The sequence below is a fragment of the Chinchilla lanigera genome, unplaced genomic scaffold (genome assembly GCF_000276665.1).
Source record: "Chinchilla lanigera isolate Chin_1 unplaced genomic scaffold, ChiLan1.0 scaffold00039, whole genome shotgun sequence".
NCBI lineage: Eukaryota > Metazoa > Chordata > Mammalia > Rodentia > Chinchillidae > Chinchilla > Chinchilla lanigera.
This window is the reverse complement of record NW_004955440.1, coordinates 9,521,429-9,538,104: the sequence shown is the minus strand read 5'-3', so window position 1 is coordinate 9,538,104 and position 16,676 is coordinate 9,521,429. Positions and strand designations below refer to the sequence as shown.

The following is a 16,676-nucleotide window of genomic DNA, read 5'->3' as shown; positions in this document are numbered from 1 at the left end:
TAATGAACACATTCAGTGTTCTAATTCACAGTATCATCCATTCATGCTTCATAAGAGTTATAGTTTGTAATCATACACTTGTTCAGGTGTTTCCACATTGAATATCTGTTTCTTTTACTAAGCTAAATACAGGATTCCTTGAGAACTGGAAACATGTCTTTTTTTTTTTTTTTTTTTTTTTTTTTTTTTTGTACCTTGAATCGAACTCAGGGCTTAGTGCTTGACAGGAAGATGTGAAACTGTGTCTATTTAGTTCACCACTGTGAGATTCAAAACAACTCCTTTTATGTGAAGCTCTATGTGGTTGGGTTTTAATATTTACAGGACTCTTCTGCCTGTGAAGATGAATTTCACCACATGACAGAGTGGGAAGCTCTGTTAAGGCAATTATGCAATCATTCAGATAAGTGAGATCACGCAAATGATGCAACATAACCTGTCTGCGATAAGTTTTCCATGTATAAGTGAATAAGCCTTGTTGCAAGTTGTCAGATTTCACACACTTCTTAACAATGCCATCCAAAGTAGTTGTCTCTTTATTTTGTTCAAATTCACCCAGTGAAGAGCAATGTTTATGTTGTAGTCACTCTTCCTTGCAGAGAACCCCTTGGTCTCTTGCTGTACTCCAGGGAGGATCAGTGGTAGGTATGAGGAAAATAAAAAGAAGAGACAAAAGCTGGGATGGGGTGGAGTAGCCTCTTTACCTCGGAGGGATAGAGGACTGAACAACGTTAGCAATGGCGTTAATTTATACCCTTGCAAAGTTAGTATCATGAGAGGCAATGTTGCCTAGTGACTGAAATTGTCCAGGCAGGTTGCTTTTCTGAAGACTGAGGCAGCTTGACTGCTTGAGGCACTCTGGCTCTGTCCCGCCCTCCCACATATGACTAATATCCAGCTCCAGCCGCTACCAACACTTTCTTGCTATTTACGTGTACAAATGCAGAGTGTCTTGCTAATTCATAAGTTCTGATTGTGACATCAACTCTGAAAACTGGGGAAATCCAGCAGGGCTGTGTTTAACCTTACTTTTCATAGTGACTAAAGAGGGCCCATAAATGTGAAATAAAGAGGCCAAAAGATGAAACGCTCATCGCCTAATTCTAATCTTCAATCATTAATATCTTGAAGAGTCTCATTCACCGCTAGAGAGACAGAGTACTGTCCGAACTCTTATCAGGGTAGGTTTCCATTATGATAATATAAAATGAAGGACCGCCCATGGAAAGCCTTGAGGGCAAACAAGAGTGGATGGGGATATCAATTTAGTTTCAAGTATCCTTTCTTGAATAGATAAATTAGAGTAATAAATAACAGAGCTCAGAGAATTTATGAACTTTTTTCCTACACATACTATTTTTTAATCAAATCTGAGATGTCACTGATTTATTGTGAAAGATAGTAATGCAGAAAAAGGGATAATGGTAGTTAAAAGAAATTAATTATTGAAAATGTAAATACTCGGTCACCTTTCAGAGATGCTAAAATGTGACAAAAATGTATTAGAACCACTAAATAATGTGTGTCCCCTTACCAATAATGGTCTCTGATATTTAATGTGTTTTAGTGTACATTGTGGCCAAAAGAACATTAGAAAGCCACTGTCATAGAACATGTGTTTTCCTCAAATTGATTGGAACATTATAAAATCATACATAAAACAGACTGTTCAATCACAGTTCTTTAAAAAAAAACTTGGTAAATTAAAATTAAGTAATATTTCCATTATTGACTGAAGAATTCCACGTACATTTTGAAGCTAGATTATTAATTAAACCAACAAAAAACATGTCAAAGCCCATGAAATGTGATAGCTAGAGAATGAAAACCCAATGCATTTGCTAAACACCAAGAAAGTGGGTAGCCACGTGCATTCCTCAGAACTATAGACATTTGGGAAAATCAGATTTTTCTGTAATGTATATGATTTGTTACCAGTTACCTTTAATAAATTTTGAAATATTCTTTAATAATTAAGATGAGAAGAGTAATAGTGCTATTATAAATTTTTGCAACATTTGCTTAAATTATTCTAACAAAACATTGCTAATCTTTTATTTCTTCAGAATCAAGTACAGAAGTAAGCAGATTCACAAACTTATAAACATCATGAAAAGAATTGTAGAGGGGAACTGGAGCCACTCGAATGCCATGGGGTTCTCTCTTGTCACACTAAGGAGAGAAAAACAAGGTAAGTTCAAAATGTTACTAGCACTTTTTACTTACTGAAAATCTACATTCAAGACAAACTTTCATAAAGCAGTCACAGTAACTTCTCCAAACCTTAATATGTAAGCTTTGTCTCTCTAAGTAAGATGTGGTATTTCATTATTTGAAACTGTCTTCTGAATAATAGTTAAAATAATAGTGGGTTGGAATGTGAAGATCCAATGTGGTTTGCTGAATTCTACACGGAAGTTGCCTTCCATCAACATCAAATAGATGAGAGGTCACCAAATCCCTGACTGTGGACTTGTGCTCATCCATGGGCCGTTAGGAACCCGGCTGCACAGCGAGAGCATCCCCGGACAGCTCGGGGAGTCACTCCTTGTTGCTGAGCTCCGCAGCCTGTCAGATCAGGGGAGCCCTTGGACTGTCCTAAGAGCAGGACCCCTACTGTGAACTATACAAGCAAGGGATCTGGTTGTTCGCGCCTTTGAAATCATCCCCAATCCATCCTCTCACATGCCCACACTTCACCTGTATGTGGAATACTTATCTTTCATGAAAGCAGTCTATGGTGTCCAAAAGGTTGAAGACTGCTAATAATAGGTCTTATTACAGTTTTGCTGAGAGGAACTGTGCAGGAGACAAAGCCCTTGGACATTTTTAAATAAATTAGAATATCACGGGGGTGGGGTGGGGATATAGTCCAGCTGAGGCTCAGTGCCAGCCTGGCAAGTGTGAGGTCCTGAGTTTGACTTCCGAAATTTCCCTCACAAAAGAAGAATGTCACAGTGATCTACAGAACTTTAGCACATTGTCCTTAAATGCAATTCTCTAATCTCTGAACTCAAAAATAATGTGGTGGGTATATTTCTGTGAATGTTACTGGGTCTTGAAGTAGGACCAGATTATTTGCCTTGCCTGAAGTTGCTCACTAGGGTCAACTTCCAGAAATAACCATTAAGACTTTCTTGTACTTATCTTGTACCTCACTTATGTGTATCATTTCTAATGTTTGTTTTTATTATTTTTTATTCTCTTTAATTGTTTGGTCAATCTTGCATTCTTACATCAGGCAATCTGAGAAATTTCATAGACAATAACAATATGTAATATAACAACCCTTGTTAATTCCTGTCATCTTATTTTGAAATTCTGTATTGTTTTTTATTGTTTTTGTGTTGTCTTGTTTTTATCTTTGTTGTCGTTTTTTTTTCTCTTTTAAGAAAAGAAATAACCATTTAAAGGTACATAATCTGTGTGGTTCCCCATCAAATGCCCAGAAATACATTTTAAACCCTAAATATAGATGAGAAATTTCAAGCCAACGGTTCTTCAGGAACTTTCCCAACAACAGTCAACGTGGACAGGGTTGAGCTTGATTTGTAATTCTGATTTTCTGATTTGTGCCTCTGGAATCTGAGGTGACTTTCCCATAGATATGAGTGTGACAGAAGTGGAACAATGCCTAAATTACATTATCTTTAGAAATACATTACCATCGGTTTCCCTTGAAGTTACTCAGTTAATAATTTCTTAGTTCTCTTTAAAAGATGAAGGACGCCATTTAGGTCCAAGATTTAACAAACAAGGAGAAAAACAAAACATTATTTCCTGTAGTACTACCATTCTAGAAAAATTTCACTGTGGTTTCTTTTCAGATCGTAGAAATCTTTTGCCTTTTACTATTCTAGAAAAATTTGTCCGCCTAGTGGGCTGCAGTGACAAGGGAAGGGGAAATAATTTAGTGCAATCAAGCAAATAAAGAAGGCTGATTTTTATCTTTGAGTAAATTACATTTTTTGCTCTGTATAGAAAATAAATGTAGTGGGATTTTTGTGATTCAAAACTACTGAGCTGATGAAAAATATTTTCTAATCTATTATGATGAAATAATTAATTTCTAAGACAACAGTTATGAAAATCATTAGTAAGTTATGTGAAAATCATTTTTGTTTGTTTGTTTGGTTTTTTTCCAGTACCAGGAATAGAACTCAGGACCTTGCACTTGCCGGGCAGGCGCTGTGCCACTGAGCTAAATCCCCAGCCCAAAAATCATTTCTTATACCCAAGATTAGTAGTTGTCATACCTGACAGGTAGACAGGCCTTCAAGTAGCACAGAGCAATGCTTAATCAACAATGTATCTCAACTGAGTCATTAAGATGAAATGATACACAACAATAAATAAACGCAGGAATGCAAACTTTACCCTCAACATTTAGCCCACAGAGAAAATTGTCCAGCAGCTCCAGCAATATACTTACAACGACTCCTCTTTTGTGTAGTTCTTCAAAAACGTCTTTTTGGGTTCTAGAAAATGCTAGTGTTAACTGGCATCCCCGCTCCTCTATGTTTGGAGGTGTGATTATGTTCACCGCTGGTCCCCTTTTTTCTGCTTTCTGTCTGCTACAGTACAACTTGATCAAGTATTCCAGATAACCAGTTAACAAAATGGATTTTTTCCTCAATGCTTTTATTGTCGCTTGTTGAAAGATCTGCAGAAAAAGAAATAACCAGACTAACAGTGTCGTATTGATTTACAGAGAAGTAAAAATTAAGTGAAAATCAGGCGTAAAAAAGGAACTGCCCACTTTTGACCTCTCCAGTAAATATCTCATTTTAGATCATTTGTTCTGTACAAACATGACACGTTTTTCATGTTTTGCCATTAAATATTGAAGGCAGTTCTCCTGATAGAAAAATTGTGCAAGTGTCATTTAAGTACTACTTCCAAAAGAAAAAGTTGAGAATATCTTCCTTCAGAGACATTTTAATTGACAGGATAATTACCAAGTGAAACACACCTCACTAAGCTCATTTAAATATTATGAAATTTAAACATTTTTCCTAAAATAATTTTACAAAACTATAACTCAAAATCATTTTCTTTTTTGTTTTTGGTTTTTCTCCGGTACCGGGAACTGAACTCACGACCTTGTGCTTGCCAGGCAGGCGCTTTTGCTGCTGAGCTAAATCCCCAGCCCCTCAAAATCATTTTCTATATTCTTATGTAGTCTTTCTTAGTTCCACAAAAAGTACGAGATACGTATGTGTGTATTTGTGGAAGGCAGTGTTACCAGGATTATCTGTAATTGATTTACTATTTCCTATATCTCTCCAGAATAGAAGTTAGAAAAAAAGAAGTTAAACAATTAAACTAAGATTTTCCAGAAAGGGAAGCAAATAATGTTCCAAAATACATTTATTACTGAAGTATTACTTTCTCTTTTCCTCCCTTTTATTCCTTCATTATTTTTTTTTTCCTGTCAGACTCTGTCATTGGTGTGAAATACTGCAGTTTGCTCACTGAGGTGCCTTATGTTAACATGAGTGACAAGGCCACACAATAACTGCTGTTGGAACATCAGGGATCAGGATGGACATGCTCTTCTGGCTTATCTCTTAAGGTCAAGCAGTTTAAAAATACATCCTTCAAATAAGAAGCAAATGAACCACTGACAGCACGACGCCCTGGCGTGCTCTTAATGTGCCTTTTCTATACTTTGCTATACCGTGAGCAAAAGTATCAAAAGCAAGCACAGGGTCATTTGGTGATATCTACACTTCACCATATCTCTGAAAACAGTTATTTTTTGTATGTGCTCATGGCATGTGGGCAATCATTCCAACAGGACTTGAGTCTCCAGGTACAGATTTTCTGTGACTATACTGAGTGGAGACGATGCCTTGGCTAAAGTAGAGGACGGGAGGAGGATGGGAAGGAGTGGATGCATGTATTGGCGGGTAAAGTAGAGGACAGGAGGAGGATGGGAAGGAGTGGATGCATGTACTGACGGGAATCTTATCTGCAGAAGACAGAAAGAACAGAGAAGACAGAATGTATTATTTTCTCTTGTGCACACCTCATGGGTTGAGGTTGACACCTCTGGGGGCGTCATCTGCAATCATTGGCTGATATCTTTGTTTTCAGAAGGTCCTGGAGGCCTGGGTGCAAACAATTCTGCCTTAGAAGTCAAGTGACCTGACTTGCAAGGAATTGGTTGGAGGCATGTTTTTCATTTCCTTATGTAAAACAAAATGTAGGTAGCCCTGGACTAAAGAGGACCCAAGGGAACTCGGCCAAGGTTTAGATCAGCATTGTCCCAGGGCCAAGGAGCAGACACTGGAGAGGCTCAACCACAAATAGTTTGACTGGTAAAGTTTGGAATAAGAAATGACAAAAGCAATTGTCCCAATATTCTAGGAAATTTTAATTTAAAATAATTCTATAAAATATTCTAGTTCCACTCTTGGCCTTATACTGTACAGGTAGGCTAACATATGAAGTACAATTGTCCCTACGTGTTGGTGGGGCGTTGGTTCCAGGACACCCTGCAGATATCAAAATCTGCAGTGTCCAACTCCATTGTATGAAATGGCACAATATGGCATATGTCCTACACATAACTACCAATTTCATTTTTTGTTATTTCTTGTTCTGGTACCGTGAATCGAACTCATGACCTCAGGCCTACCAGGCGGGAGCTGTACTGCTGAGCTATATCCCTAGCCCTATATTTTGTTATTGTTTGAACTTAAGGACTTGGCATGCTAAGCAAGTGCTCTACCACTGAGATACAGCCTGAGCTCCCCTTATATGTCTTAAATCATCTCTAGGTGACTTTAAATGTCTAGTGGAATATAAATGTTTTATTGCTAGTTGCTATGCTATATTTTTTTTAGGAAATTGTGGTATGAAAGAGTGTGCACATTTGCAGTACTTTTCCTGAATATTTTCAATGTATATTTTGAACTCACAGAGGAAAAACCTATAAATATGGAGGGCTGCATGTACATTTTTAATAATAGCTCCTAAGTTCACTAGTTCATAGCTCATTAGTTGCATTCATAAATTAGTAATTCTTTGGAGAGTATTACTTATACTTTTTAAAAACAGATTTCTCTTGATAACTAGACATCACTTTTTATGACAAATAGTCTGAACTTTAATATACTCTGGAATGTTGTTTCTCTGTAATAAAAAAATTTTTAAATATAAAAATATTTTCCAAATTATGAGTACAAAGTAATTTGTATTCTGAAGGTAATTTTAAATTTTCCCCATAAGGCAAAAATATATTCTGAGGCTTGACATAAAAATAATAAGAGGAGCTAATAGGAGTTAAGAGGGAAACGGAACATATATCCTCTTTTTTTCCTGAAAATTTTCTCCTTTTAGTATTCAGAAAGAATGAATTTTAATTAGAGAAAAATTTAATGTGTAGTTTGAGACATTCAACTCGTAACGGAATTCTTGGCAAAGTTTCTGCTATGTTGGTTACTTTTTCTTAATGAGTAAAATGGACACAAAGCTAGAAAAATTAAAATTAAATAGAGAAAGTTTGCGTAGTGTGATATTTTCATTGTTAAGATTTCTGTCTTGAATTCTTAAAATGGTTCTGAATCACCACTGTGAGGAAATGACACCTTTCTATGCTGTTCTTTTCTGTTGTTCTATTAAAATATATTCCATATATTTTAATTGAGTTGCTTTATTTTTATTTTGAAGCAATTTATTTCATTATGAATTTAAATACTGAATAAATATAAAAACTGTCTACCTATTGCTATTTGTAAATATGATCCTTCAAAATAAAATATATGCAAATTGCAAAAAGTAGTACCTAGAAGGATGAGAGAACTTCTGAACTACTCTGCTGTAAATATCTTCATTAGCAAAAGGTGACAAATGAGTTCAAGAGCAATAACTGCTCATACCATGTCACATTTAGTGTATGCCTTCTCATTCCTAGTCTGATTCTATCTCCCTTTGTGCATAATACTTTTAAATGACTGTATGAATGATCACAATCCACTATACAAAGAAAAAGCTTGAAATAAAGTATTATTTTAATGATATCAATCTATCATATGCCCATGTGGTTTAAACAAAGTCATATTAATATGTCTTTTAAAGTATATATTGAGAATCTGAGGTCATTTTCAAGTACAATTGATTCTTAAGTATGGACTGTCTCCAGCAGAAGTACAGCATTTCTAGAATGGAAAGTTGAAGCACTCCAGAGGCTCTTTGATTTATGAATTTCTTTCTTTCACTTACTCAGACTTCAATCAGATTGTCTCTTAAGATGCAATAATTGCTTTTGAAAGATAAGGTCAATGCTGACATGTGAATTCACTGATGTTGACTCACTTGCTAACCCAGAAATACATAGAAAGTAGACTGTTTAACAGAGTGAGAAGCACATATTACTGTGTGATTTTGCAATGTTATGATTTATAACGAGAAGGATGGACTTTGAAAAACACTTCTCCCAAAATAAAACTTGACTAACTGAAGACAATTCTGGTCAGAACAGTTTGGTACTGAATGACTTTCACAGGAAGCTCAGGAGAAATACATAAGTGATAATAAACTGCAGAGATGTGCACACCCCTCTTCTTTTGGCTTCCAGGATCCTTTTGCTAGATTTAAAATTAGATATTAATGGGAAAAATTAAGCGATCTTCAGATTCTGAGGAGTGGAACTCTGCCTAGGTGACTCAAACAGTGTGGAAGGAAGCTAGTGGTGAGAAAAACAGGCATCTGCCTCTTTCCTCACGTCGAGAGGAAGGAGTGCTGGGAGAAAAGCTAGCTTTCTGCGTACAACAGACCAAAACGGGCGCTTCTGAAAAGAAAATCTGAGATACGTCTGAGAAGTCATTTTGTAAAGGTGAAAATCAGAGAAAGTTATGTTAAGCACCAGTCCTTCCCAAGGAACAATTGGGTGCCTTTCGTATTTTAACTTATCCTCTCCTAGAAAAAGATTTGCAAAGTTGGCTAGAACTTTCCTATATTTTAAAATCTTCAAACAAAATGCTTATCTAAATGGATATTATCAAGCAGCTCAAATATTTGCATCTGGTTTTGTCATAATACTTTTATTTTAAAAACTTTTAAGAAAGAAAAATTTGTCGAAGTCTGGAAATCTTGTGACTCTATTTTCCAATGTTAAAAAAAAAAAAAAGTCAACGTGAAAATAGCACATGCTCCACCTTGTGGTCCAACTTGGTAGGTGCGCTCTAATTCGGGGTGAAGTGAAAGTGAGATTATCACTGTCTTGTGGTCAGGTTGTGTAATAGAGGAACTTGACACTGCCACCTAGCGACCAGAATGAAAACTGCTATGAACTGCCACAAAAATCCCACAATTCAGGATTTAAAAGCAGCTGCCCTTTATTTGATGTTGGAACCCACCGCAGGATTTCCTAAAATATCATAAGCTAAATGATTTTAGAATACAGTGAAGAAAAGTAACTTCAAATTTTTTCTTTTAGTGGCTGTATGTAAAAAATTTGTTATTTATGTATATTTATTTAAAATATATTTTTCTCTATAAATATAAATTATGATTCATGTTGTATTAATATTAATATATGCTTTAAATTATTAACAATATGTATTTACATTAATGGACTTCATCTAGCCCTAATGACAAGTCAGTTTGTTTTTCTCTCTCTATATATATATTTATCTATTTAAAAAATAAACAATCTGTGTATATAACATGCATATTATATATAAACTATATATTGCATAACTAGAATAACTCACTCTATAAATGTTAATTTTAGGGTTTGACTGAATTTATGCAAAAATATGAATTAATTTAAGATTAAATATTGACTCAGCATATTAGAGATTACATGTGGATATAACAGCATAGAAAACCCAGCAAATAAAGCAAACATCTACATTGTGTAATGCAGTAACCTTTTTTAATGTTCAGCTTGCTCTGATTATTCATAGCCTCCCCCACATTAAAGTGAGCCTTCTTTAGCCTTGTCATGTAGCACTTTCCAATGCACTGGTTCATGCCACCAGAAGAAACACAATTTCCAGCAATCATAATGTCTGACCCGTGATACTTTCACAATAAGTACCTGTTTCCTGAGTGAACTGATGAAGAAATAATATTACAAGCTTATTTTATTTAAAGAAAAACTAGCAAAGGTCAAATAATTTATTCAAATTTACTAACCAGAGCAAAATAATGTCTGCCTAAGCCAACTCCAATTATTTATAGTCAACAATGTGCAGACACTGTGATAGAAGTGAAATATAAAAGAAAAATCGTGATCATCATACAGCCACTGTCTCAGCAGAACAGTGCTGCCTTTTGTTCCTTCTTCACTCAGACTGCATTTGTATACTCTCCTTGACTAGCACAGAAAGCACAATAATCAGGCACAACCCGGGAGGGAAAAAAGATAAAGACGTGGGCAGGCTGAGGCGCAGATCTCCTACCTCCAAACTAGCATGCAAGGAACAGACCAGCAAAATGGGAGGATTGGAAATGCGGAATCCACTGACCCCAGGGATTAACTTCAGCTCTGCAAAAGTTAATACATGGTCATTATTATAGAAGATACCTTAAAAGATATCCCAAATCAGTAAAGAAATATGAAGAGTAAAAGAATGAAATTTAAACTTTTTCCTAGGTGAGATTTCTGAGATAGTTAAGAGAAGCCCAAAGGAGTGAAAATACTAGCATTGAGCAGGTTAGGGTTCCATTTCTGGAACATAATATTTGATGCCTGTGATTTAAAGGAGAAAAGGTTTATTTTGACTCACAGTTCCAAGGTTTTATTCCATGGTTCAACTGGCTTCAAGGGAGAATAGCTTGCTGGGGGAAAGTCACCACTTGTTATGGTTTGTGTCTAAATGTCCCCCCAAAGCCTCATGAGGTCATGAGGAGTTGGCTTTTTGGAGGCAGCTGAATTTAGAGCTTGTGATTGATTCATTGTGTAGTGCTGGAATTAAGGATGTAAGTGCTACACCCACCCTAGAGTATGTAGCCTGCATACGATGTAAGGGAGGGAAAGAGGTTGTTCTCCCTCTTTTTGCTCTTGCTGATTTTGCTGTCTTCCACTGCCATGAACTGTTGTCCTTCTGATACACCACCGTGCCTTGGAGCCAGCTGATTGTCTGAACCCTCCAGAAACTGTGAGCTAAATGAACCTTCCCTCTCTTAACTTTGGCTGTTGGGTATTTTTGTCTCAGCAATGATAGAAAGGTAACTAAGACACTACTTAAGTCATGCTGAGCCAGAAGTAGCATGGCCCCCATCAAGCTGCTCACTTCATGACAGCCAGAAAGCAGGGAGTTGGGGAAGAGCCTGAGGGGCGGGGCCAGGGACCAGGACCACGCAGGGTCCTCAAGGTCACTGACTAAGGACTCACTCTGAAGAGCCCACCCTCTAATGGCTCATTTGGCTTTGAACTCATTACTGGGTTGACACATTAAGTTAATGCCTCACAATTCAGTCACCCGTTCAGAAACTCACTAATCCAGTCAAATTGACAGGATTAACTGGCCCAAGTATAGCCCCACCACCACCCTGCAGCAATTCCCATCTGCCCTGTCCCACCTTTTCAGCAGATGATGGAACACTGGAACCGTTCCACACAACATCAGAGTGAGTCTTCCAGAAATTCTCCTGGAGCCTGCCCTCTGCTGCCTGAGTCCTAAGCTAGCATTCCCTGGTCTACTTCTTGGTTAGCTTTTCTGTTGTGAAGATTTGCCATGAGAGATACCACCAAGATTTGGATAACACATAATTATCATGTCCCCCAAAGGCTAAATGATGAAAAAAATGAACTAATGAGGTTAGCTCTAGGGTTATTAGTCCAAGTGTCTTTTTTTTAGGAAAAAGAAAGAAGCTTTTATTTATCAAAAGAAAAGATCCACCTAGGTATGATACATTAAAAAGATAATACAATACCCATTATCATACTTAGATTAAGTACAATGAATTGTAGTAAATTACCTGTAAATCCAAAATAATTACATAGCTATTTATAATTTAAGTTAAAAATAAACTTGACTAAGAAAATGTTAAAAGCTTATAGCTCTTTAGAAATTCAAGTAATCTGGGACTAGTCAAACTACAATGTGTAAAAAGTTTAATGAGAATGTGGTCACAATCATTTCTCTATGTTCCCTGAAGCTGTTTCCCTAAATTTAGTAGTATAATACAAAGCGTTTTCCACAGAGATTATATAACCCAAAATTTAAAATATTTTCTACTTTGTCTTTCAAAAAAAGTTTTCCCACCCCTGATCTTATCAAACTTCTTCATTTACTGAGAAGAAAATCTACCTAAAAAACTTTAAATAACTGACAAAATGAAATAACAGATCCTGTTATTTCAGCAGCAAGGATGACGCACAGGTTTCCTGATTTAACTGGGAGATGCTATCCCGGCTCTTTGAACCTTGAAAATGTAGGTATATTTAAAATGATATCTCCCGGGGCTGGGGATTTAGCTCAGCGGCACAGTGCCTGCCTGGCAAGCACAAGGTTGTGAGTTCAATTCCCAGTATTGGAAAAAATAAAAAATAAAAAAATAAAATAAAATGATATCTTCAGATTGGCAGCATTTGGAAGGATCTAGTTTATGCTATGTCATCAAACCTCTCGATGATGATCTCTGTATGGCAAAGTTTCATTTTTTTTACCTTGGGGTTTTAAAGTAGTGTTATATGCTACTTGTTTTATAGCTTTGAATTTGATACACAATTATCCAAATCCTAAAATACATATTATTCACAGTAGGTATGTGGAACAACAGACACTATGGCTGAAGAAAATTTATTGTGATTTTCAGGGTCACAGAACTATTAAGCAGCAATTTGATTGACATCCCAGACTTGGGGTCTGGCCTCAAGTGATCAATTCGCTCCTGCTTTTACTGCCTTACGTTTGGACACTGTGTTGATAGGATCTGACTATGCTACATCAGCCATATATTAGATTTCATTTCCTTTCATCTCTTTACAAAGGAATAGACTCAATATCATGCTAAAATCTATAAACAGTCTTGCATACTGAAAATGCTATTTCTTATTTTAAGAACTCTCAGTGACATTTTCAAAGTGCACTCTTCATAGGGCATATAAGACAAAAAACATGAAAATTAAAGTAAATTAAAATGAAATAACATTTGGAGTGAAATTCAATATACTTACTATTATCCATTTTAAATCTAGTGCTGAGTTCGTGACCAAACCATCCTACTAACCTACAATAGAAGATAATTTTAGATAGTTCAATCTACAAAAATAACTACAAATAACTTTCAAATTTAAAATGCTATTGTAAATAATAATGTGAAAATAGTATTAAAAACATTTGTGATTTATTATTGACTATTTAAGCAGATAGATGCTACAAGATAGAATAAGACATTTAATATTTATTATGTTTTCAAAAAGATAAAATCAGTTTACTCATTGTACTCATTTAATATTTGTGAAGTAAAATTACTGGTTATAGTTAATACATTTTTTTGGTTAAAAAGTAAATTTCAAAATGGTGAACTGGAAGCAAATCAAAAGGAGAGAAAGCCTGCATGTGGAGGTAGGTGAGGGCAGGAAAGTGCTAAAGTTCAGTAGTAGACAGAGACTTGGAGAAAACCAGAGTGCAGAACGGAACAGAGCAGGAGAAGAAGCGCCCTAGTAACAAAGGCAAGGCAGTCCAGCGGAGGGTGAGGGCAGCCAAGAGAGGGGGAGAAAGTGCGGGCCCCAAGGGGCACAGCTGGCACAGAAATCCACACTGGGCCCAAGGGCAATATGAAGCTCAGGTGTGACTGTCCGCTGGAGTGAAACAACAGAGACCTCGCAGGCCAGTAGGGCACACTTCCGGTGTGACCTGGGCAGCCGTCGTGGCGTGGGCCACATGCTGGTGAACTCGGTGATTGTGTCTGCTTTCTAGCCCTTTTGCTTTGTAGTGATTTCAGCCAGGCTTTGCTTCCCGGCTGCCATGAACCAAACAGTTTTCTTCCCAGGACCTCTACCATTATGTTTCTGCTGCTGAAACTGTGAGAAAAAGGAAATCCTTCCTCTTACACGGTAGATACTGGGAACTGGTGCCAGCAACTAAAAGCTGACTAGTCAGGGTAGTGTGAAACAGCTGATCTGAGACCCTCCTCGTGAGCTGAGGCTGCAGAAGCTCTCCCTCTCACGAACTACGCCTGGAGGACTGTGATAGGAGACATTTTGAGAAGCCTCTTTCTGAGCCTGCTGATTTGGAACACAAAAGCCCCTGCCCTTTCTTGCTCTTGGGAACATCCAGAAACTATGACTGTATTGTCTCCTCGGCCTTCTACCTAGAGAACCAGTTCTGCCCTTGGGTAGTGCCCCTGAAGCAAAGCTGCTAAACACACCGTGCAGCCAGCGGCACATGATCGGGAAAGGAGTGCAGTTCACTTCCTCATTTAGACGAGTGGCTCTGGCTCTCCACCTGGAGATAGCCAGGAAATGAGGAGGCGAACGTGAGCACTTAGCAGTTAGCTGCGTCTCACAAGACGAGGGCTGTGGGTGGTAGGTTGTGTGGGTCCTCCCTCTGCAGATAGCTGCCCGATTGCCTGGATAGGCTTCAGGAAGGGAACTGGAGACCTACACATACTACAGAGTCTTCTGTCGGCCCAGCCCTGGGAGTGCCTCCAGATAAGGTCTCTGCAGTGAATTCCCGCAGAGGGACTGGGAACCAGAACAGCTGACAGCTAGTCCGGCTTCAGCCTGACACTATTCCCAACCTAGGTAAGCAACACAAAAGTAGGGAGGAAGGGGTGAATAAGCCCCAGGTTCCACAGACAACACTCTCATTTTCTATTAAGACCTCATTTTTGATATTTGCTGTTTGGCTTATATATACACACATATTTCTTAACTGTTTCTTTTCTCTATTAATAGTCAAAAGTTTTTAAATTGTCTTTTTTGATTGTTTTAAAATTGCTTTCAATTTCTATCTTTACCTGCTTTCCTTTCTCCTTTTGAATTGTCTCATTTCCTGGCATTATTTTTCTCTTTTTCCTCTCTCAAATTTTTGAAAGTGTCACTCAACTTGATAGTTTATTCTAATGAAATAATTAGAGAATAACAACAGTGTACTGTAAAATTAAAAGCCTAGCCAAAATGTTATTCAGATTAGAATGATACTGCAGTTTTTAACTGGCTTTGCTTCATTTCTGTATCTGGTCTGCTTTCATTTCTTGTAATTTCTGCTGTATATTTTCCCCGGTGCTTTAGCTAGAGACTGACTCTTTACACCCATTGGATAGATGCTCTGCTACTGAGCTAAAGTCTCAGCCCAGTTTTAAAAAAATTTACACCATACTCTACCCATAACCTGGAGCCACATGAATCTTGATGAACATTGCAACATAAAGAATAGAGGAACTAAAAGCCTCCATCCAATAAATCCGCCCCAGCTAGGCATGGCTGGGAGGGGGAAGTTGAAGGTGTGTTCCTGGCTATTCAACTCAACAGCAACAGCAAAGAAATACAACACGAAAGCTGAGTATACTGCACCTAGAAGCACCCCCAACTTAGGCTTTGCCCATAACCTATCAGACAGCAGCTTAATCAGTGTAATAAAAACTCAGTTGACAACCTCCCTAGTAGAATAGATCTTGCAAAAAGAAAGAAGTTAGTATTTTGGGACAAGATTAATGAACTTTTAAATGCATACAACAGTAAAACAAAATAAAAAAATGAAAAGAATATCCAAGATACATGGGACATCAATTAAAAAGACTAAACAATTATAGAAGTAAGCAAGGGTGGGGTCAAGGTACAAATAAAGTCATAGAAAACTCATTAAGGGAAATAATAGCCGAGAAGTTCCCAAATACTGGGAATGGTATAGACAAGGAGGCACAGGAGGAACTCAGAACCCTAATCAAACGTCACCAGAAAAGTACACCTCAATGGCAGGATATAATTAAACTTCCAAAAGTACAAAACAATGAAAGAAAGGCATAAGAAAGAAGTGTTAAGTCACATATAAAGACAAACCCATAAGAATAACAAATTTCTTAGAAGAAATGCTGAAGGCCAGGATGTCCTAAAATAATGTATTCCAAGAAGTGAAAGAAAGTAACTGCCAGCCTAGAGTAACATACCCAGAACGGTTATCCTTTAGAATTACAGGACAAATAGAGACCTTCCAAGATAATCACAAACTAGAGGAATTCAGGACCATCAAACAAACATCACAGAAGATAATTTAAGGAACCCTACAAAGTGGAGAGAACACAAGATAAGCACACTTATTAGAGTGCAGAAATAAAAGAAAATACTTTAGAAGAGTAATAAGCAAATGAGAATTAGGAAAGAATCAAACATTACTCAATGAAGCATCAAAACTTTATGATAAATAATGCAAGAAGAAACATAGATTATTCAAAACCATCAAAAGAAAAATGAAAAAAATGAAAAGAATAAAAGTACAAATGTTTTAATAACCCTGAAAGTGAATAGTATAAATTCTCCGATAAAAGATGCAATCTGGTTCATTTGATTAAAAAACAAGACCAAACTATTTGTTGCCTGTAAGAAACACACCTTACCAGTACAGACATATCCAGAACAAAAATGAAAGGCCAGAAAAAAGATATTCCAAGAGCGTGAAATACAAAAGCAAGCAGGAGTACCATGTTTAATAAAGGACACTTTAAAAAATTATGTGCTGATAAATTATTAAATCTAGAAGAAATGGATAAAT

At 36.9% G+C, this 16,676-nt stretch overlaps 1 protein-coding gene across 8 annotated transcripts in view; it reads right to left on the bottom strand.

Moving 5' to 3' along the window:
* Nucleotides 1-1,337: 1,337 nt before the first annotated feature.
* The window catches only part of Kynu (kynureninase), a 116,627-nt gene continuing 101,288 nt past the window's right edge, over nt 1,338-16,676 (bottom strand). For 3 of the 8 annotated variants that reach the window (XM_005390779.2, XM_005390777.2, XM_005390778.2), the window contains 4 exons: nt 13,139-13,191; nt 10,416-10,501; nt 4,433-4,663; nt 1,338-2,172 (listed from right to left, as the gene is read on the bottom strand). In XM_005390779.2, coding sequence (XP_005390836.1) covers nt 2,047-2,172; nt 4,433-4,663; nt 10,416-10,501; nt 13,139-13,191 — 496 coding nt within the window. In that variant the 3' untranslated portion in view covers nt 1,338-2,046. Of the gene's footprint in view, nt 2,173-4,432; nt 4,664-10,415; nt 10,502-13,138; nt 13,192-16,676 lie in introns of those variants that run through there. The other 5 variants (XR_001235271.1, XR_001235274.1, XM_013517496.1 and 2 more) reach the window with 4 other exon arrangements.